The sequence below is a fragment of the Primulina eburnea genome, chromosome 1 (genome assembly GCF_022965805.1).
Source record: "Primulina eburnea isolate SZY01 chromosome 1, ASM2296580v1, whole genome shotgun sequence".
In the NCBI taxonomy this organism is placed as follows: domain Eukaryota; kingdom Viridiplantae; phylum Streptophyta; class Magnoliopsida; order Lamiales; family Gesneriaceae; genus Primulina; species Primulina eburnea.
This window is the reverse complement of record NC_133101.1, coordinates 53,931,899-53,953,700: the sequence shown is the minus strand read 5'-3', so window position 1 is coordinate 53,953,700 and position 21,802 is coordinate 53,931,899. Positions and strand designations below refer to the sequence as shown.

At 37.1% G+C, this 21,802-nt stretch overlaps 3 protein-coding genes across 5 annotated transcripts; 2 read left to right on the top strand and 1 right to left on the bottom strand.

Annotated features, from left to right (window-relative positions):
- Positions 1-1,041: 1,041 nt before the first annotated feature.
- LOC140831404 (autophagy-related protein 9-like) lies at positions 1,042-21,626 on the bottom strand. 3 transcript variants are annotated; one of them, XM_073195169.1, is made up of 6 exons: positions 21,420-21,626; positions 21,003-21,296; positions 2,786-3,062; positions 2,087-2,313; positions 1,469-1,647; positions 1,042-1,383 (listed from the first exon to the last, which is right to left on the bottom strand). In XM_073195169.1, the coding sequence occupies exons 4-6, from the start codon at positions 2,105-2,107 to the stop codon at positions 1,335-1,337; spliced, it is 249 nt and encodes an 82-aa protein (XP_073051270.1). In that variant the 5' UTR covers positions 2,108-2,313; positions 2,786-3,062; positions 21,003-21,296; positions 21,420-21,626; the 3' UTR covers positions 1,042-1,334. The 3 variants fall into 3 exon arrangements, with proteins under 3 accessions (XP_073051270.1, XP_073051261.1, XP_073051264.1); XM_073195160.1 differs by lacking the exon at positions 2,786-3,062; XM_073195163.1 differs by lacking the exon at positions 2,786-3,062 and having other exon boundaries at positions 21,440-21,626.
- LOC140808127 (uncharacterized) lies at positions 5,653-7,176 on the top strand. The gene is made up of 3 exons (XM_073165155.1): positions 5,653-5,992; positions 6,039-6,299; positions 6,377-7,176. The coding sequence occupies exons 1-3, from the start codon at positions 5,653-5,655 to the stop codon at positions 6,649-6,651; spliced, it is 876 nt and encodes a 291-aa protein (XP_073021256.1). The 3' UTR covers positions 6,652-7,176.
- LOC140831397 (uncharacterized) lies at positions 19,247-21,005 on the top strand. Its single transcript, XM_073195153.1, has 3 exons — positions 19,247-19,264; positions 19,344-19,462; positions 19,545-21,005. Exons 1-3 carry the CDS (start codon positions 19,255-19,257, stop codon positions 20,010-20,012), a joined length of 597 nt encoding a protein of 198 aa, XP_073051254.1. The 5' UTR covers positions 19,247-19,254; the 3' UTR covers positions 20,013-21,005.
- Positions 21,627-21,802: the final 176 nt, after the last annotated feature.

Genomic DNA, 21,802 nt, shown 5'->3' with positions numbered 1-21,802 from the left:
AGATTTAGGTGTGAGGAATGGCTAGGTATGGTGTGGTATTTATAGGGGAGGGAAAATGATCTAAACTTGGTACTAAAATCATACCAAAAATTCATGCCACATCTCACAAATTTGGCTCCAATATTCTTCCCCTTTTTCGAAAATTCAGTTACTTGATTAGTGAGATTATGTTCCAATTTTGTGGGATTTAAATCCTTGACTCCTAGCCTAATATTTTCGAAAATATGTAGCTAGATGAGGGGATATGCTTCCAATTATCCCTGTATCTATTCATATCAATAATGAGTCACACTTCCTAATGCAAATTTCGAAATCTAGGGTTGTATCCCACCAAAACATGCATTATTTCATTCCTTATGTCTTGGCCTTGCACAATCTTCCATGATCTTGAATTATTTCTCCCAAAATTTCGAAATATGCAAGCACAAGTCTAGATTTTAATTGTCTTGGTAATAAAGATTTCCAATATACAAAAATTCCAATATTTATGTCTTATTCTAGTACAAGGGTCCAAGGTCCAATTTTCCTTGAAATTAATTAATTATATGGAAAATGTATGGAGAAAAATTCGGTTCTCACACCGTCTCACAAGAGACCTACTCTATAGCATCTGATTAGACAGTTATGATGAAATTCTCCGGATTATAGTGACTTACCTATATCATAAATTCTCTCGTTACAAATGAGAAATATAAAACAATACTCAAGACTTTACATTAGCATGGCCATGTTAATCTCCCAAAGGCATGACAACCAAAGCCTGGGACGGCATCAGTAGAACATAGTAAATAGCTAATTCATTTAAACAAACTACGCAAGAAACAAGGAAACAATAAATCATCAATATCCTAAAATCATAACCATTAGTCACTATCAAATTCAAACTCAGACGGATTGTAATTGGACCCAAGTTTAGGTCCAAAGAAGTTTCCTCATATTATATTTGAACCTGTGATGTAGGTCGTTAAAGCAATAAGTTAGTCCTTTTATAAGTAACTTGATGTCTAAAGTGATTAGCTACACAAAATCCAAATGAAATCGATACGGAAAATATTAGAAAATAAACCAAGCATCTGTGACATACTTTCAAAATTTTGTGCCATGACAATATCTTGGATGGGCATTATCCACGTCTAGCAAAATCTTCTTCATATATTATGAGTCGCAATAACAAACCTGAAAGAAAGTTTCAGACACAAGCCTCACAGTTACAGATTTCTCATGCCCACGCAGTCTTTTGGGCATATAATGTGTGAGATGAATAACCAATAATGATGCAGCCTGGGGATCTAGGACAAGAAGCTCGTCTTAAATTGCAGCCCGGCTTACAGTTGTTACAGTTCCAAACACCGCAGCATACCAGAATAAGTTGCAACCAAATATCTGCAAGGTTAAATTAAGTCTAGAGGGAAGGGAATTTTAAATATCATACATTTTCAATAGTATGCATTTTAAGCATCCAACTTACATGGCCTTCCAGCAAAGATTCTTTAGGAATGTAATGACTCTAAGCACAGCAGCAAAGCCACCAGAAACGAATGGGATAATCATTGCAATAATAGTCGAGATAGGAGAAGGAACCTGCTTTAGATAATTAGAAGCTTGTACCAAGCTGCCATTCATCCCGTGCTTGAACAAATGGTCAACCTGCAAAATCATATGAAAATGCTAAATATTTAAATAGCAAAAATAAGTGAGCTGGCATTTGCCCAAAGTAGCCCTATATTCAATTACACCAAGATAAATATCTCGTTTTTACCCTCCCCATGCTCCTGTTCCCATATCCTGCAATAAAACTGGGGGCATTCAGGAGGGGATAAAAAGCCCCCTTCTGGCACGAATATTCTAAAAAAATTTGCTGACTTTTAATGAAACCAAAGCCCCAAAAAAAAGAAGGAAAAAAGAAAAAGAAAAAATCATCCACTGACTTCATCTAGCACCATTTCCTAATTCTTGATCTACTGCTGCCTAAACCCCAAACAAACTCTCAACCCTTGGCACATGTAGCTGACTAAACAAAATCCTGTCTAAATAACTTAAAAGATGAAAATAAAATTCGCATATTGGTCAAAGTCAATGAAGATACCTCATTGAATTCTCTAAACATCCATTTAGAAAAATTTGATCATCTCGGGGAAGATGCTGCACTTGGATTGTTGTAGAACTGCTCAGCATGCCTCAAGAAAAGGTATATCATATCAACATGAAAATGTAAAGGAATGGTGACAGAAGAAGCAGTGCAAAGCCAACTATCATGAGCCTCTTCTTAAGGATCTAGAATCAGAGACAAGATCCCTTCGTACACAGAAGTTTCTGAAGAAATAGAAAACCCATGGAACAAATATATAACACTTAAGAAGTATAGTGATATCAAACTTACGCAAAAATAATCACTTGGAGGTATTCGCCAATTTGAAATCAATGAGCAAATAATAATCTGCCAGTAAAACGCATCAGGAGGCATACTGGATGACCACTCCTATTTAACTAGAGGAAACAACAAATGCGGCCAGCGGAAAATACTGAACTTAGCACTAGACCTGGCCACGGGCCGGGCTATGTCCGGGTCGGGATTAACCGGCTCGCTAGTGGCCGGTTACGGTCCAGGACTGGTTCAATCCTAATTTTTTTAAAAAAAATATATATTTGTTCATAAACATTTAAAGAATAAAAAATATAAATTAATAAAAGAGGGATTAGCTAATAAAAACTCAATCAAATATATTTCATTAAATAAAAAAACATATATCTCAATAAAAAATCACAGGACGTGGTCACGCTTTACTCCAAGACTTCTTTTGTTTTGTTCATTCTTTCAACTTTGAAGAATCAAACCTCAATCACTCGCATTCTCTCTCGTCGTTGTTCCAGATGTTCTCTCAATGGAGTCTTGGTCTCTTTCATCACTTTTAATATGTTGTGTTCGACATGCGGCTTTTGACCAATCAATTGAGCAAACATTGGGTTTCCAAATTTTGTGGCCTTAAGCTAAAATGCATCTCATCCATGTATTTCCCTCAATACTAAAAGCTTGCTCCACTGCAACCGTTGAAACGGGCAAGCTAGAATTTATTGTGCCATTTTAAACAAAATTGGATATACTTGTATTTTTTGTGATCACCGTCGTAATATGTCGAAAATATCATAATCTGCATCACTGAAATCAAAAGTAGTAAGAAAATAATCCTCAAGTTCCTAACTGAAACTTGAGGATCCTCGTGGATGTTTCATTTGTTCCCTTAATAAACGTTGTGCTTTAGTAAGTTTAGAAATGATATTACTAGTGGTAATGGATTGCAGTTCATGTGAATCAATTTGTTCACCATATTTTGTGTTATATTCATTAAACGAGGTTAAATATTGAAAAAAAACATGGAGATAGATACAACAATTCCGTAATAGGGTCTAAAGAATCATAATATAATATTAACAGTGTTTGTAAACCGTCTAATTTAATTCTAGGATCTAAAAGAAACACATAAAAATATTTCAGGAAATTGTAAAAAAATATTTTTCTCATTTCGCTTTCATGATATAAATACATTGAACTAAAATATTATCCCAAGATTTAATATATTCATTAAGAATACATGCAATATTGCAACAATGTGTTAATACTAAATTAGAAGTAGGATAATAACATAATAACACCGGATAATTAGTCACTAGCATCATTAAAAACTTTTAAAATTTCACAAATATTAGTGCATAGGTTCCATTGATCAAATAATATCATGAGCTTTAACATTGTTGATGAAAAATATACATAATAAATCTATATATTCAAAAGACGATAATAACAATTTATATGTTGAATTTCAACGAGTTGAAACGTCTCGTCTCATACCATTTATTTTGCAAATTTGCCTCATATTTCATAACTTGGGGATGTGCTCATAGATAATGAATTACGGTCCTAATTGGTTGAATATGTGATTCTAAATTTTTAGTTCATCTTGAACACACAAATTTAAAATATAAATGTGCACCTAATATGAAAGTTTTTACCACCTAGTGATGGTTTACATATTTGAATAAATTCACTAATACTAGAAGTATTTGTAGTAGCTCAAAAGAAATTGAAAAAACCTTCTAAACAACAAATATAGTTTGAGAAATATTTTGTGTCGTATGTGATTCATTAAAACATCTATATGCAAGCAATCTTTTTTTAATGTTCCAAGAACTATCAATCTAATGACACGTATTACCCATATATGAACAACTTTACTAATGATTACTCCAAATATCTGAAGACAAAGAAACTTTATTATTTAAACTAGCAAATTCTTTAATTGATTCTTTTTTGTTCAACGACTGATTTTTTAAGTGTGCGTTTGAGTATATTTTGTGAGATACGTCAAATAGAATGATTTGCACTAATAGAAACCCAATTTTCAAAATATAATTTAATACTAAAACTAAAAGAAAGTTATTCAATTGCACAGAATTTAGTTGTTTCTTTTCTAAATTTATCTTCAAAAAATTTAAAAAGTTGAGAATCATTACTCGATTAAGTGAATGTTGGAATTTGAGTTTGAAAACGATCAATACCAATTTCCACCGGATGATTTTTCTCGACGTGCCGCGTTAAAGTTCCAAAACCACCTCCTTGTTGAAATTAGTGACTTTTTGCGCAATATTTGCATTTGGCTTGCATACCATCGAAGGGAAGAGTATTGGTTCTTTATGAGCTATGGACGGGTGTTTAGAGTGAGTTTAGAGTTCTACTTGAGTCGAGCTACTCCCCGAAAATGCTCTATAAGGTGGGGTTCAGTCAACATCCTATGGATCCCTCGATATCTAAGAGTGTGAGATATAAGAATGCCACCGGATTGTTCATAATTTCTTGACTTTATGATGATGTGTTTGTTGAGCCTCTTGTTCTTGTTATTGATATTCCTCGCATAGTTGTCAAAGGCGCGCCTCGCGCCTCAGGCGCTAAGCGGAGCTTCAGCGCCTTAGTTGACAACCAGGCGACGTGCATGGCTGGGCGAGCGCCTTTAGCGCCTTGAAACCGCCTTTCTCCAGGCGATGGGCGTTCCAGGCGAATCGCCTCTATGCAGCAGCCTGTGTGCATCGCATAAACAAGCTTCTCCTTTATTTTTTAATGACCCAAAGCCCAACTAAATAAGCCCATAACTGATTTCAGCCCATAAGTAATTTATTTTAAAAAAATAGCCTAGTTTTGCATGTCGATACGTAGCCGATTGAAGCTTCTGCGCACCATGCTCTGTCTGCCGATTGAAGATTGAAGCTTCATGGACCTGTTATTCTCTGCCGATTGAAGGCTCCTGGACCAGATATTCTCTGCTCAGGCTTCTGTTTCAAGTAACTTGGAGTTGTTCTTGTCTGCAGCAGATATCTAATTATTGCTTCTCATCCTCAATCAGAAAACACACAACCAGATGGGGATAATAAGAGAGACCCCGGTTGGAAGCATTGTTATTTGAAAAATCCAAATGATACTAATAGTGTGACGTGTAGGTTTTGTGGCTTCACGTCCAATGGAGGAATTTTTCGAGCCAAACAACATATTGCTGAGAATTCAAAAAATATCAGAAAATGCAAAGAGTGTCCTCAAAGTGTCCGTGATGAGCTGTTGAATTATATGAATGAAAAAAGAAGCAAACATTGAGAGCTTGCGGTGGAATGAAGCAATATTTTTGCTTTCTTGATATCGATGAAGATGAAGACGATGAAGAAGATGTACAACCAAGCAAAAAGAGAAGTTTGACTTCCATACACGAGACTGGAACTGGAAGTGGAAGTGGCAGTGGTAGTGTTAAAGGGCCGTCTGGGCCGATGGATCTCTTTATCACGAAGAAGAAAACCAAAAAGGGGAAATTGAGGCAAACAAACATAAACGATGCTTGTGATAAAGAGCATAGAGATCGAACAGTTCAAAAGATAGCTCGTTTCATGTATCAAGCTGCGATTTCTTTCAATGCTGCCCATTTAGATAGCTTCAAGGAAATGATTGAAGCCATATGTCAGTACGGGCCGAATTTGAAACCACCAAGTTATCATGAATTGAGGGTACCACTTTTACGATGAATGTGAGAAATATGGTTGCTCAATTATGTCTGATGGGTGGACTGATAGGAAGCATAGAACATTGATCAACTTTTTGGTTAATTCACCCAAAGGAACAATGTTCTTGGAATCTGTGGATGCATCCGCCCATGTCAAGACTGGAACCCTGTTATATGAGTTGCTTGATAGATTTGTAGAGTGTGTGGGAGAGAAAAATGTCGTGCAAGTGATTACAGACAATGGCAGTAATTATGTTTTAGCTGGTAAGTGAAGTATTGAAATTTTATTTCCTTGGATATTATATTACATATAACATAATCTGATTCTTTTTTTTTTGTAGGTAAACTTCTACAAGCAAAAAGACCGAATTTGTTTTGGACTCCATGTGCTGCTCATTGCATTGATTTGATGCTAGAGGATATTGGCAAAATTGAGGTGGTTCGGAAGACTATTTCTAGAGCGATTGCTCTTGTTGGTTACATTTACAATCATGGAGGTGTTTTGCACATGATGAGAGAATTTACTGGAAACAGAGAGCTGGCAAGACATGGAGTCACCCGTTTTACTACTACATTTCTCACTTTGCAAAGCCTCCACAACGACAAAAAGCTTTGAAGAGAATGTTCATATCAACACAGTGGATAGAAAGTAAATGGTCAAATGATATAAAGGGTAAGATGGCAAATGATACTGTTTTCAAGCCTTCATTTTGGAATAATGTGACATACACCCTTAAAGTGATGTGTCCTCTAGTGACGGTTCTTCGCATTGCCGACAATGAAACAAGGCCAGCGATGGGTTATATCTATGAAGCTATGGACAAAGCAAAAGAAACAATTCTCAAGTCCTTTGATAACAACAGAGAGAAATGTAAAAAAGTGTTAGAATTTATTGATGCTAGATGGGATAATCAGCTTCATCATCCTTTGCACGCGACAGGATACTACTTAAACCCATATTTTTACTATCACAATCCGAAAGTTGAGACGGATGCAGAAGTCACAAATGGGTTGTTTGCATGCATACAAAGATTGATTCCAAGCCATGACGTGAGGGATAAGATTATTATGGAGGAGTTGCCGGTATATAAGAACTCGGAGTCATTGTTCGGCAACGAATTTGCCATTAGAGCAAGGAATAATAAAGTGATAAGTGCAATTTATTGTACTTTTATTACTTGTTTTTAACTTGGAATTTTGTGATTCTTGAGCAGGTTTTATTTGATATGTTGTTGTTTTTGTTATTGTAGTTTGGAAGCTTAGAAATGAGAGTTTGGAGTAATATAGTGATGAATTAGAAGGTGCAAAGGACAAAGATACACGAAGCAACAGTGCACCCGTGCTGCCTATGCTACCGCACCCGCGCCAACTGCCGAGGCATGACCGCACCCGCGGTCATGCAAGCGCTGCACCCGCGGTGTCACCTATGCAGCAACAGAATTTTTGGCGAAAAGACACCGCACCCGCGGTGCTTACACTACCGCACCCGCGGTCATGCACAAACATTCCTCCGGAAATTGTGAAACTTTGTAAACTTTGAGGAAAAGGAGGGGAGAATGGTGTGCTACGTGGGATATCTTGTCTAGACTATAAAAGAGATCTCTTTTTCATCATCTAGGGTATGGAGAGAAGCTAGGAAAAGGGTGGAGGCTACAAGGAAGAAGATTTAAGATCAAGAAGATCATCATCAACAAGTTCTTGCACATCTTTGGACAAAAACTTCGTACACTCCAAAACTCTTGTTCTAAGTTCTTTCTTTATTTTTACTCTTATTTTGATATGTCTTGTTTAATGTTTATGTGTTGTTGTTTTATTTTTATTATTATGAACTAAATCTTAATTCTAGAGGAATGATGGAACAAAACTAGAAACCATGTGTTGAGACTCATGATTTATGCTATATAAGTTGTCTTTATTGTTCATTTGTGTTTTTCCAATCTTAATGCTTTCATTTTATTGGCCATATCTTGAATGATTTGTATGTTTATAAATTATCACTTGAAAAAGGGAATTTATAATCAAGAAATGGAAAAATACATCGATGGTATTTATATAGTTCGAGAGCACATATATTGCTATGGAATCCATTAAAAGAATTTAGCGCTTGTTGTGTTATTTAATTATCGATTGTTGACGGAGACGTTGCAATCCTTTGTTAGATAATTAGTATCTACTTAGCATTCGAGAGAGGGAGTAGATAATTATGGAATTCTTGGTTAATGAATAAGAAGGACAATTATAATATAGCTACACAAAAAAACACATGGTGGATAGTTGCGTGAAATCGGACCTCTAGATCTTTTATTCCATTGTTGTTCAACTCTATTTGGTATTAAAATTAAATTTATTTACAATTCAGTCATTGATACGAACAAATCTGTTATTTGATTATTCTAAATAAAATCGAGACTATTCTAATTACAAGCATTAATATAAATTTAGAAATTACATTCCTCGTGGGATCGATACTTGTACTCATAATTACATTTTACTATAACTTGACGCCGTGCGCTTGCGAGCATTAAAGAAAACACGCAACAAGTTTTTGGCGCCGTTGCCGGGGAATATAAAATTTGAATTTATATTAGTATTGTTACCAATTAGTCTAGATTTTAATTTAGAGCTATTTTTATTATACTACATTAAACACTGATTTGTTTATTGTTTTTGTTTGATAGTGCATGCGAAGATCGCAAAATCTTGACTTGCTTATCTTTGATCCTGAGATTGAAAGAACCGCAAGAAGGTTAAGAAAGGCAAGAAGAGAAGAGATTCTAGCAATGGCTGAAAACAGAGACAATGAAAATCCACCCCCTGCAATACCCATCAGAGATCATTTTAGGCCAGTATTGAATGCTCATTATTCTGGTATAGCACGAGGAACGATTAATGCAAACAACTTTGAGCTCAAACCTGCATTGATAAACATGGTTCAACAGAATCAGTTTGGAGGAGCCGCTACTGCAGATCCTCATTTACATCTCAGAACATTCCTTGAAATTACTGACACGGTAAAAATAAATGGTGTTTCTGATGATATAATTCGATTGCGTTTGTTTCCTTTTTCTCTTAGGGACCAAGCAAGAGGATGGCTCCAATCGCTTCCTTTGGGGAGTATCACTACCTGGCAGGATTTAGCAACTAAGTTTCTTGCAAAATATTTCCCACCTGCAAAGTCTGCACAGTTAAAAATCGAGATAAGTACTTTTAGGCAGACTGATTTTGAGCAACTATATGAGGCATGGGAAAGATATAAGGAATTGTTGAGGAGATGTCCAAACCATGGTTTTGAAGATTGGGTACAGATTGAATTATTTTACAATGGTTTGAATGGACAGACAAGAGGCACTGTTGATGCAGCAGCTGGTGGCACGATATTTGCCAAATCACCCGATCAAGCATATGATTTGCTTGAACAGATGACCATTAACAGTTATCAGTGGCCGACTGAAAGATCAGGAGTGAAGAAGCAAGCTGGAATTTATGCCATAGATCCTATTACATCACTCACAGCTCAAGTTTCAGCTTTAACAACTCAAATTGCAGCAATGAACAAGGCTAGTTCATCAGAGGTTGAAAATGTATCTGTTGTCACCGAAGAACCACATATTCCTGATGAGGCTCATTATATCAACAATAGGAATTTTGGTGGATACGGAGGATATCGAGGTAACCCTCCCTCTAACACGTATCATCCTGGTTTGAGAAATCATGAAAATTTTTCATATGCTAATAATAAGAATGTGTTGAATCCTCCACCGGGGTTCAATACATCAAAGGGGGAGGGAAAGCCTTCATTTGAAGATTTGGTAGGTACATTTGTTGCTGAGTCTGGAAAAAGGATGGCGAGAACTGAATCTCGTCTTGACAATATGGAGACTCACATGGGAAACATGGGTGCCACAATGAAATCTTTGGAAACGCAAATCGGACAGTTGGCCAACGCTCTAAAAGATCAGAACAAGGGGCAATTTCCCAGTAACACAGAGGTGAACCCAAAAGAGCAGTGCAAGGCAGTAACTTTGAGGAGTGGAAAAGAACTTGATGGTAAAAATTCCAATGATAAGGATGAAAAGGAGGTAACTGTTGAAGAAGTCGAAACTGAGGGTTCCAAAGCTGAAGCTGAAGTTGAACAACCTCCGGTATTTCAGCCAATACTTCCATATCCGCAGAGGTTTAAAAAGAAGAAATTGGATGAGCAATTTGCCAAATTTTTGGAGATCTTCAAGAAGATTCACATCAACATTCCATTTGCTGATGCTTTAGAGCAAATGCCAAACTATGCAAAGTTCATAAAAGATGTGATGTCAAAGAAGAGAAAGTTGCATGAGTTTGAGACAGTGAAATTGACAGAAGAGTGTAGCGCCATACTTCAAAGGAAACTACCACAGAAACTCAAAGATCCAGGGAGTTTTACTATCCCTTGTGTTATTGGTGGTTCTAGAATAAATAAAGCTTTATGTGATTTGGGTGCCAGTATTAATTTAATGCCTTTTTCCATTTACAGGACTTTAGAGCTTGGCGAGGTGAAGCCTAGCACTATTACCCTGCAGCTGGCGGATAGATCACTTACATATCCACGGGGTATAGTGGAGGATGTTCTGGTAAAGGTAGACAAATTTATATTTCCTGCTGATTTTGTCATTCTAGATATGGAAGAAGATCAGGACACCCCACTTATCTTTGGAAGGCCATTTTTGGCCACTGGAAAAGCTTTGATCGATGTGCACAAGGGTGAGCTTACATTGAGAGTAGGTGGAGAAGAAGTCATGTTCAACATCTACAACACAATCAAGGAACCAAATGAGGTAAGTACTTGTAATAGTATTGATGTAATTGATTCATGTGTATCTCATGTTGGTGCAGGTAGATTGACGAAAGATTCTTTGGAAAGATGCTTGTTGGAATCGGCGTCTATATTGGATGAAGATGATTGGGACGTGCAAGAGGAGTTACTTGCTCTCGATACATTGCCTAAAGAAAAGATTGATGTGCATAATGTAGAACTACTTGAAGATGCAATTATAGAGGTACCAAAAGTATCCCCTGAATTGAAGGAACTTCCAAGTCACCTCTGTTATGCATTTTTAGGTGAAAATTCAACATATCCGGTAATCATCTCTTCTTTTCTTACTTGTACTGAAAAAGAAAAATTGTTGAGGGTGTTGAGAGAATTTAAATCTGCTCTGGGATGGACAATTGCTGATATAAGGGGAATTAGCCCTACTGTTTGTATGCATAAATTTTGATGCAGGAATCATATTCACCTTATGTTGATCATCAGAGAAGGCTTAATCCTGCAATGAAAGAGGTTGTGAGGGCTGAGGTGTTAAAATTGTTAAATGCTGGTGTTATTTATGCTATATCTGATAGCTCATGGGTTTCACCAGTACAAGTAGTGCCTAAGAAGGGAGGAATAACTGTAGTGAAAAATGAGAACAATGAATTGATTTCAACTCGTCCAGTGACTGGTTGGCGAGTATGCATAGACTACAGGAAACTGAATGATGCGACTAGGAAAGATCATTTCCCACTTCCATTTATTGACCAGATGCTTGATAGAGTTGGTGGTTATCATTATTATTGCTTCCTAGATGGTTATTCAGGTTACAATCAGATTGTCATAGCACCGGAGGATCAGGATAAGACTACTTTCACTTGCCCTTACGGTACATTTGCTTTCAGGAGAATGCCATTGGACTATGCAATGCACCTGCTACTTTTCAGAGGTGTATGATGGCCATATTTTCTGACATGGTTGAGGAAATAATGGAGGTTTTTATGGATGACATTTATGTATTTGGTACATCTTTTGATCATTGTTTGCAAAATTTAATGCTCGTTTTGCAGAGATGTCAAGCTAAGAATCTAGTTCTGAATTGGGAAAAATGTCACTTCATGGTTCCCGAAGGTATTGTGCTTGGCCACAAAATTTCAGCTAAAGGAATAGAAGTTGACAGGGCCAAAGTTGTGGCAATTGAAAATCTTCCACCGCCGAAAAATGTGAAAGGAATCAGAAGCTTCTTGGGACATGCCGGGTTTTATCGTCGTTATATTAAAGATTTTTCTAAAATTACAAGACCTTTATGTAATTTGTTAGAGAAAGATTCGACATTTATTTTTGATGATGATTGCTTGCAGGCATTTAACAAGATCAAGGCAGCACTAATTTCAGCACCCATCATGATAGTACCTGATTGGAAAGAGCCCTTTGAGCTCATGTGCGATGCTAGCGACTATGCTGTAGGAGCAGCATTGGGACAAAGGCGAGACAAGATGTTTAAAGCCATCTATTATGCAAGTCGTACACTCAATGCAGCCCAACAGAATTATACTACTACTGAGAAAGAGATGCTAGCAGTGGTGTTTGCATTCGACAAATTCAGAACATATCTCATTGGCACAAAGGTAACGGTTTTCACTGACCATGCAGCTCTTCGTTACTTGTTTGCCAAAAAGGATGCAAAGCCCAGATTGATACGATGGATACTCCTACTTCAAGAATTTGACTTTGAAGTCAAAGATAAGAAAGGTTGTGAGAACCAGGTGGCTGATCACCTGTCACGACTAGAGCTGGAAGAACGAACTGAAGGTGGAGCTATCAACGAGTCATTCCCAGATGAGCAACTTTTCAAGGTAAGTGTTACATATCCGTGGTTTGCAGATATAGCTAATTTTCTTGCTGCAGGAGAATTGCCTTCAGATTTAACGTATCATCAAAAGAAGAAATTTCTTCATGATGCTAAGTTTTACCTGTGGGACGATCCGTTCTTGTTTAAGAGATGTGCTGATCAGATAATCAGACGATGTGTAACTGAGGAAGAAGCGGGTATAATTCTAGAGCAATGTCATTCCTCACTTTATGGTGGACACTTTGGAGCGTCACGAACAGCGGCTAAGGTATTGCAATCGGGTTTTTATTGGCCCAGTTTGTTTAAAGACAGTTATACCTTAGTAAAGTCATGTGATAAATGCCAAAGAGTTGGCAATATTTCTAGACGACATGAATTACCACTAACAAATATTTTGGAGGTGGAACTTTTTGATGTCTGGGGTATTGACTTTATGGGTCCATTCCCATCCTCTTTTGGTCAATCTTACATTTTACTTGCTGTTGATTATGTGTCAAAGTGGGTGGAAGCAATTGCCACCAAAACTAATGATGCTCGAGTTGTTGTTAAGTTTGTCCACAGGAACATCTTCACGAGATTTGGAACACCTAGAGCCATTATCAGTGATGAAGGTACACATTTCTGTAACAAAATTTTTAATTCACTATTGGTCAAGTATGATGTGAAGCACAGGGTGACACTGGCATACCACCCGCAAGCTAATGGGAAAGCAGAAATATCCAACCGGGAGATTAAGCAAATATTGGAAAAGACAGTGAAAACAAACCGGAAGGATTGGGCAATCAAGCTAGATGACGCTTTATGGGCATACAGGACTGCATACAAGACACCTATCGTGATGTCACCTTATAGGTTGGTCTTTGGGAAAGCTTGTCATTTACCTTTGGAACTGGAGCACAAGGCATTTTGGGCTATAAAAAAGCTAAATTTTGATATGGGAGCATCGGGCGAGCAACGACTGTTGCATTTGAATGATATGGAAGAATTCAGGAATGATGCATACGAGAATGCCAAGATATACAAAGAAAATACCAAGAGATGGCACGACAAGCAGATTCTTCGACGAAAATTTGAAGCAGGACAACAGGTGTTATTATTCAATTCTCGACTGAGGTTGTTTCCTGGTAAGTTAAAATCCAGATGGTCTGGCCCATTCACAGTAGAAAAAGTGTACCCACAAGGTGCAATTGAACTAAAATGCAAAAATGGCGAGACATTCAAAGTCAATGGTCAGAGGGTCAAGCATTACTTTGGCAATGAAGTGCGACACATGGACAACATCCCACTGCGAGAACCAAAGTAGACTGATGAAAGTCAGGCTGATGACGTTAAACCAAGCGCTTATTGGGAGGCAACCCAAATTTTTTGTTTATTTTGCATTTTGATTTTGGGGTTGATTTTATTTTTGTATCATGTTATTTGTGTTTTTGTATTTTTTTAGATATAATGTGTGATTTTCATCTTCCCAAATTTAATGATTTTCAATTGTTTTCTTTTCAGGACTGAGAAGTTGAGAAGAAAATATTTTGATAAAACAGGAGCGCCCTTACAGTCTCATGTGCACTGCACCTATGCTTGAGGTGCATTACAAATTCAAGAAAATTCGAAGCAGGAGTGCACCCGCAGCACAAAGAAAGCGCCCCCGCGCTAGGAGTGCCGAAGCACTACCGCACCCGCGGTGCTTACACTACCGCACCCGCGGTCATGCATAATGGAGAAATGCGCGTAGCTGCCGAACACACAGCGCACCCGCGCTGCCTATGCTACCGCCCCTGCGCTAAACTGCCGATACAAGAGCGCACCCGCGCTACTCTAAAACCGCACCCGCGGTGTAAATTCGAACAAACAACGCACCTGCGGTGCTTACAATACCGCACCCTGCGGTCTTGCTTTTTAAGAAAAAAATCGGGCATCCCTCAAACAAAATCGAAAACTTCATTCTCAAGAAAACCCATCTCCATTTTCGAAATCCCTACTCCAAACACAAATCACACACCAAAATTTTGTTCTTCTTTCAACAAATTCATCACTACAACCTAGAAATCTTCACTCATTCCATCAAATACCTCATTTCTTTCCATCAAATTCAAAGATCCAACCTAGGGTTGAAAAAGGGGATTCAAAATTTATTCAAGAATTTGAACAAAACTTTGTTTTTGTTCTTCAAGAAACAATTCAACAAACCCAAGGTGAGCAAATTCTAGCAAATTTGTTGCTAAATTCGAAATTTGTTGTTAAGGAAGGAAATTATTCATTTTGTGAAGCATACTGTTGATTTTGGGAATATTGTTGATTGATTATTGTGTACATTGTTGAAGTGTGAATATTGTGAAGTAGTAGTTTTGTGGATTGCAATAATCTTGTATTTTGAGAAGTGGGTTGAATTAAAGTTGTGTTGAGAAGGTGTTCGACAAAATGCCACTAAAAAGAATGTCATCAAAGGGTGCTTCATCATCATCAAGGGTGAACTATGATGCGAGTCGGTTTTATGATGAGAGGGCGGAAGAACAATATGGGAAGATTTTGAATAGAAGCATTATCAAGGAGAGAGGATTTGATATGAGCTTCCCTGATACTCAAATTGAACAAATGCTTAGGGTTCGACAGTGGGAGGAGTTTGGAAGACAGCCACAAGATGCTGTCATATCACTGGTGAGAGAGTTCTACGCTAACTTAAAGGTTAGATATGATCGGTTAACGGTGTTTGTGAGAGGCAAAGAGGTAGCATTTGATGCACATACAATCAACACGATATATGGCTTCCCTCAAATCATGCATGACGAGTATGAAGAGTACAGAAATGAACATGTTGATTATAACAGTATTCTTCAGACTATATGTATACAGGGAGCCGAATGGCGAATGAGAGACAATGTGCACTTGAGCCTAGCAAAGTCTGACCTCAAGGAAATGGCCAAATATTGGTATTCTTTCATTTCTGCGAGAATCAAACCTACCGAACACACAACGACCGTTATCAAGGAGAGGGCCATCCTCACTTTTTGCATCATAACAGGAAAAACAATTGACTTAGGTCGATTGCTTCAGAATTCAATTTTTGATTATGCAAGTGGCAACTCTCCGAGTGTACTTCTCCACCCCTCTCTCATCACCATATTGTGCCAACATGCGGGAGTGACTTGGGCTCCGAATGAAGAAGTTCTGAAGCCGAAAAATCCTATTGTGATAGCTCAGGCATTTAGGGGAGTCAGAAATGACCAAGCTGCAGCACGTAGAGCTGAAAGGGAATTCAATCGGAGAGCTGCAGAGAGACGTGACCAAGCCCAAGCTCAAGAGCCACAGCCGCAGCAAAGGCATAGGAGAAATAGGTTGAATCAGTTGGAAGAGGATATGTGGGTACAACGCCAAGAGATGGATGCTTTTCGGTATAGGACCGATACATTCATGGGGTACATGATGGATTTCACATCGGCCTTGGCTCAGCAATTTCCATCTGCTTCCACTTCTGGACATCCATTTCCACCTCCTCCACAGTGGCTACCTGTCTACCACCCGCCAGAGTTTCAACCACTCCACAATGATGACGACGACGAGGATGATGGCAATGACCACTGACGGTCGTTGCCCAGTGTATGTGCATTTTCCTATTTATCATGCTTATTCACATCGAGGACGATGCACATGTTTAAGTTTGGGGGAGATTTATTTTATTTTATTTTGTTTTATTTTATTTTATTTTATTTTGTTTTATTTTATTTTGTGTGCTTTATTTTATTTTATTTGGAGTGTTTATTTGCTTTTGTGTGTTTATTTATTGAGTGTATTTTTGTGTGTTTAATTTTTTGGTTTGTTTTGTGTGTTTGTAGTATTTTAGTCATGAAATTTTTAATGAATTGGCCAATGATGAAAATATTTTTATGAAAAAGAAATGTCATGCATTAAATTCATGTAATTGACCAACTTTGAAAAATTTAGAGAATAATCATGAGATTTGGTGAGTTTGATACTTAAAATTTCTATAAAACTTTGTGATTTTTTTTTTTTTTGCAAACACATAAATGATTGAGGCAATCTTTGAATTTATTTGGGCCATGTATATTATTCATAAACATTCATTTGAAGCCCTTTTGAGCCTATAAGAGAAAAGAGTTGTGTATTTGAAATTCCTTGGAAGCCAAGCACATTTCTTTTTGAATATATATGTATTTGGTTGATGCATTGAGACACCATTTTCACATGATTAGATTCTAATTTTTGATGGTGAATTGAGATTTTGTCTAGAACTATCCAAACATCACTCGAGGCGAAATACGGACAAATTATGATTTAGGAATGATTTAGGTGATTTTTGGATCGATTGAGCCTTTCAAGCTACCAAATAAATTAATTTATCATTTGTCACCTCATTGAGCTTATATGAATTTGAATGGCACACGTAAATATGTGTAAAAGACCCCCATTCAAATATTTTTTTTCAAGAATCCCACAATTACCAACCTTTTGAATATCTTATACAATTAATTCCTACCTTCTCAAGGGAGTAAGAATTCGAAAGAAATTGATTTTCTCCTACAAATGAAAAAAATGAATAATGATACATTGTTGAAGATTGGAGAAAAAGGGGAGAAAAAGAGATGAGATGAATAAAGAAAAAGAAAAAGAAAAAAATGGAGATCAAAAGAACTCCCTTATTTGAACTCCTAAACTTTATTTGTAGCCATGAACCGAGGCCTAACATTATAACCATTGAAAATCCTATTAACCTAGTCATAGTTGTCCAATATACTAGTGGAGAGTGATTGGGAGGATCTAGCCTATGGACAATCGATAAACACTGTCATTGAATAAGAATTTTGATCAATTTTTCACACACCTCATTGCATCAAATATTTATTGGGTATCCATTTCTTGAATGAATATTGCTTTGAACCCAATTTTTACCGAAAAAGACCTTGTGATATGTGTTTGTAAAAATTTGAAATCAATTGATAATGATTTGAAACATGGTTGAGAGATTTGAAGTTAGAGAACGAACCAATCATATGATTTTATCTGGATGAACAAGTGGTTGAATTGATTTGAATTGTAAATGCATGGTGGATTTTGAATTTATATTGAGGCCAAGTTCTTTAAAATATTTCATGACTTATTTGTTTGTTTGTTTGTTTTTGTTGTTTTATTTTGCTCGGGACTAGCAAAATCTTAAGTTTGGGAGAGTTTGATAAGTGCAATTTATTGTACTTTTATTACTTGTTTTTAACTTGGAATTTTGTGATTCTTGAGCAGGTTTTATTTGATATGTTGTTGTTTTTGTTATTGTAGTTTGGAAGCTTAGAAATGAGAGTTTGGAGTGATATAGTGATGAATTAGAAGGTGCAAAGGACAAAGATACACGAAGCAACAGTGCACCCGCGCTGCCTATGCTACCGCACCCGCGCCAACTGCCGAGGCATGACCGCACCCGCGGTCATGCAAGCGCCGCACCCGCGGTGTCACCTATGCAGCAACAGAATTTTTGGCGAAAAGACACCGCACCCGTGGTGCTTACACTACCGCACCCGCGGTCATGCACAAACATTCCTCCGGAAATTGTGAAACTTTGTAGACTTTGAGGAAAAGGAGGGGAGAATCGGTGTGCTACGTGGGATATCTTGTCTAGACTATAAAAGTGATCTCTTTTTCATCATCTAGGGTATGGAGAGAAGCTAGGAAAAGGGTGGAGGCTACAAGGAAGAAGATTTAAGATCAAGAAGATCATCATCAACAAGTTCTTGCACATCTTTGGACAAAAACTTCATACACTCCAAAACTCTTGTTCTAAGTTCTTTCTTTATTTTTACTCTTATTTTGATATGTCTTGTTTAATGTTTATGTGTTGTTGTTTTATTTTTATTATTATGAACTAAATCTTAATTCTAGAGGAATGATGGAACAAAACTAGAAACCATGTGTTGAGACTCATGATTTATGCTATATAAGTTGTCTTTATTATTCATTTGTGTTTTTCCAATCTTAATGCTTTCATTTTATTGGCCATATCTTGAATGATTTGTATGTTTATAAATTATCACTTGAAAAAGGGAATTTATAATCAAGAAAGGGAAAAATACATCGATGGTATTTATATAGTTCGAGAGCACATATATTGCTATGGAATCCATTAAAAGAATTTAGCGCTTGTTGTGTTATTTAATTATCGATTGTTGACGGAGACGTTGCAATCCTTTGTTAGATAATTAGTATCTACTTAGCATTCGAGAGAGGGAGTAGATAATTATGGAATTCTTGGTTAATGAATAAGAAGGACAATTATAATATAGCTACACAAAATAACACATGGTGGATAGTTGCGTGAAATCGGACCTCTAGATCTTTTATTCCATTGTTGTTCAACTCTATTTGGTATTAAAATTAAATTTATTTACAATTCAGTCATTGATACGAACAAATCTGTTATTTGATTATTCTAAATAAAATCGAGACTATTCTAATTACAAGCATTAATATAAATTTAGAAATTACATTCCTCGTGGGATCGATACTTGTACTCATAATTACATTTTACTATAACTTGACGCCGTGCGCTTGCGAGCATTAAAGAAAACACGCAACATAAAGACCAACCAATGGCGCCTGGTATGTGTTTTTTTTGCAATAAGTTAAATAGTTAAATACTTAAATATCAAATGAAAATGATGAGATACATTTTTTTCAGCGGATTGGTGGAAAATTTTTGGCAATGGTACTCCAAATTTGAAAGAATTTGCTATCAAAGTTCTTAGCCTCACATGTAGTGCTTCGGGTTGTGAAAGGAATTGGAGCATATTTGAGCATGTGAGTAAATACTATTACGGTATTACATGACTTCTTTCACTTTTCTTTTCAATTTATAGTTTATGATGGTTTCGTGTCACAGATACATTCAAAGAAAAGGAATAGACTCGATCACAAGAAACTAAGAGATTTGGTATATGTGAAGTACAATCAAACACTCAAGACTCGTGCGGCTAAGAAGGATAAAAGAGATCCTATAGTTTTGAGGAATATTGATGATTGTAATAATGAGTGGTTGATTGGAATGATGGAAGCTGGAGAGGAACCTGTTTTTGATGATGATGATGATGATACTTTGACATGGAACGTTGTAGCACAGGCTGCTGGAGTAGAAGAAGAAACCAGACATACTAGACAACACCGGACCTCGAACCCTATTTATAGGGGAGCTTCAACTTGTAGAGGCAAAGGTAGGGGAGGACGAAGAGGTCGGATGACAAGCCAAACTACTCATGCTCTACAATCACCAATGGATGTAGATGAAGAATCTACTGACGAGGGAGAGTTTGATGATGATGTGTTGAAAGATGATTATTCAGACATTGATTAAAATGTGGAGGATGGTGATGTGGATGAAATGATTGAATTAGAAAGTGACTGATCTGAGTCTAGATTGTTTTGGAAAAATTAAATTTTCTAGCATAAGAATTAAGATTTGAATGTGTTGATTTATCGACAATGTTGAGATATTTTTGTTTTTTGTTACTTGAAGCTTTATATATTTAGGTTTTCATATAGTTCATTATTATTATTAGTTGATTTTTAGTAGAACATAAATATATAATACATTCTCTCTATATTATCGCCTCGTGGCTAGGCGATCGCCTTCTGTCGCCTAGGCGTTCGGGCGCTAGGCAGTGGCTCGTCGCCTTGACGTCGCCTAGCGACTTGACAACTATGATTCCTCGTTGGAAAATTCAAGATCATAACCTTTGACATTGAATGAAGAAAAATCGCGATGCTCGAACTCAAGCGGCATGATGCCTTTTCCGTTTCCTTTGTCATCCCTATGACTTGATCTAGCTCCGGCAATTTGTATAAATAAGAAATTGAAGTAATTATGAAAATAAATCAACAATGTATAATAAACCAATAATCTTGACTTGATGTTTTGAGAATTAGAGATTGAGAATTTTGATAAATTTGTTTGAAAAAATCAAAAGGGTGGAGGTATTTATAGGGGAAACCAGTTCGAGCCGACTGGTTGACCGTTGCACAACGGCCGCGTCACTGATGATCAATGACCACAAAATCGTGGTAGTTGATTTCAAACACAATAATTTAAAAAAAAAAACCGGCAGATCGACGGGTTATCTACCCGTAAACCGTTACCGGACCGCCTTAGGGCGGTTCCCGTCATGGTTGCTCTCGGTCAGGGGAAATATCGAAAATAATAGAAATTTTATATGCAATTTATCTAAGAATTCCAGATCAGCCCCCTCTTCCCCAAATTCCATTTAACCATTCAGTCTCTTAATCCCACCTCCCCTACCTGGAACTCCTAGTCAGTCCTTAAAATGTGAGAGAGTATATAGGTTACCTGTTAAACATGTTTTCCAGAATGCACCATTTCAAGATCCTGTTCTGGGGTCTTTGGCAGTACAAGATGATGCCGAACAGCACTTGGAATCCATGTGGATACTGGGAATGCAAGAACTCCTTTATTAAGCATTCTATCAAGTAATTCTCCTCGCGACCTTGCCCATTAGCATACCGCGAATAGAAAGATCCTTAACAACACATAACTGCCGCACATTTTGAACTTGAGCAACCCTTTCCAGTATCAATGCCCATAACTAATTCTGCAATTCATTTTCTGCCTGCCGCATGGAGACTGCATAAAGATATCAATTTGGTATAATCAACAGAAACCCACATGTATAAACAAATTTAAGCATGGAGAAATAAAAGGAGGAACCATCGATTCATAAAAAAACTTTATGTGATTTTAAACCACCTTATCTTGTCTATTCACACCTGGTGTAAATAAAAGGTATTTTTCCTCAGAGCAAAATTGTTTCAAATGCTTGAGCAACTATTTATCCATCATTTCTGTTTCAAATCAAAGTGAGAAAAGACACCATTTTTCCTCCCAAGACTCCTAAAACCAATACATCAAAGTCAACCACACGAAACCAGAAAGAAAAATAAATACAAAAATTATCAAATTGTTAACACTGAAATCGGTGATGCTAACTGGGAGGTCAGACCTTCGCTTGGAGAGCTCGGATCTAACGCCGATACGCTGGCTGGGAGGTCGGCACGTCACCAGTGGAGCTCAGATCCGGCACCTTGAAATCAAGAAACACAAACAAGAGTGTTAGAAGGGGGCCGGAAGGT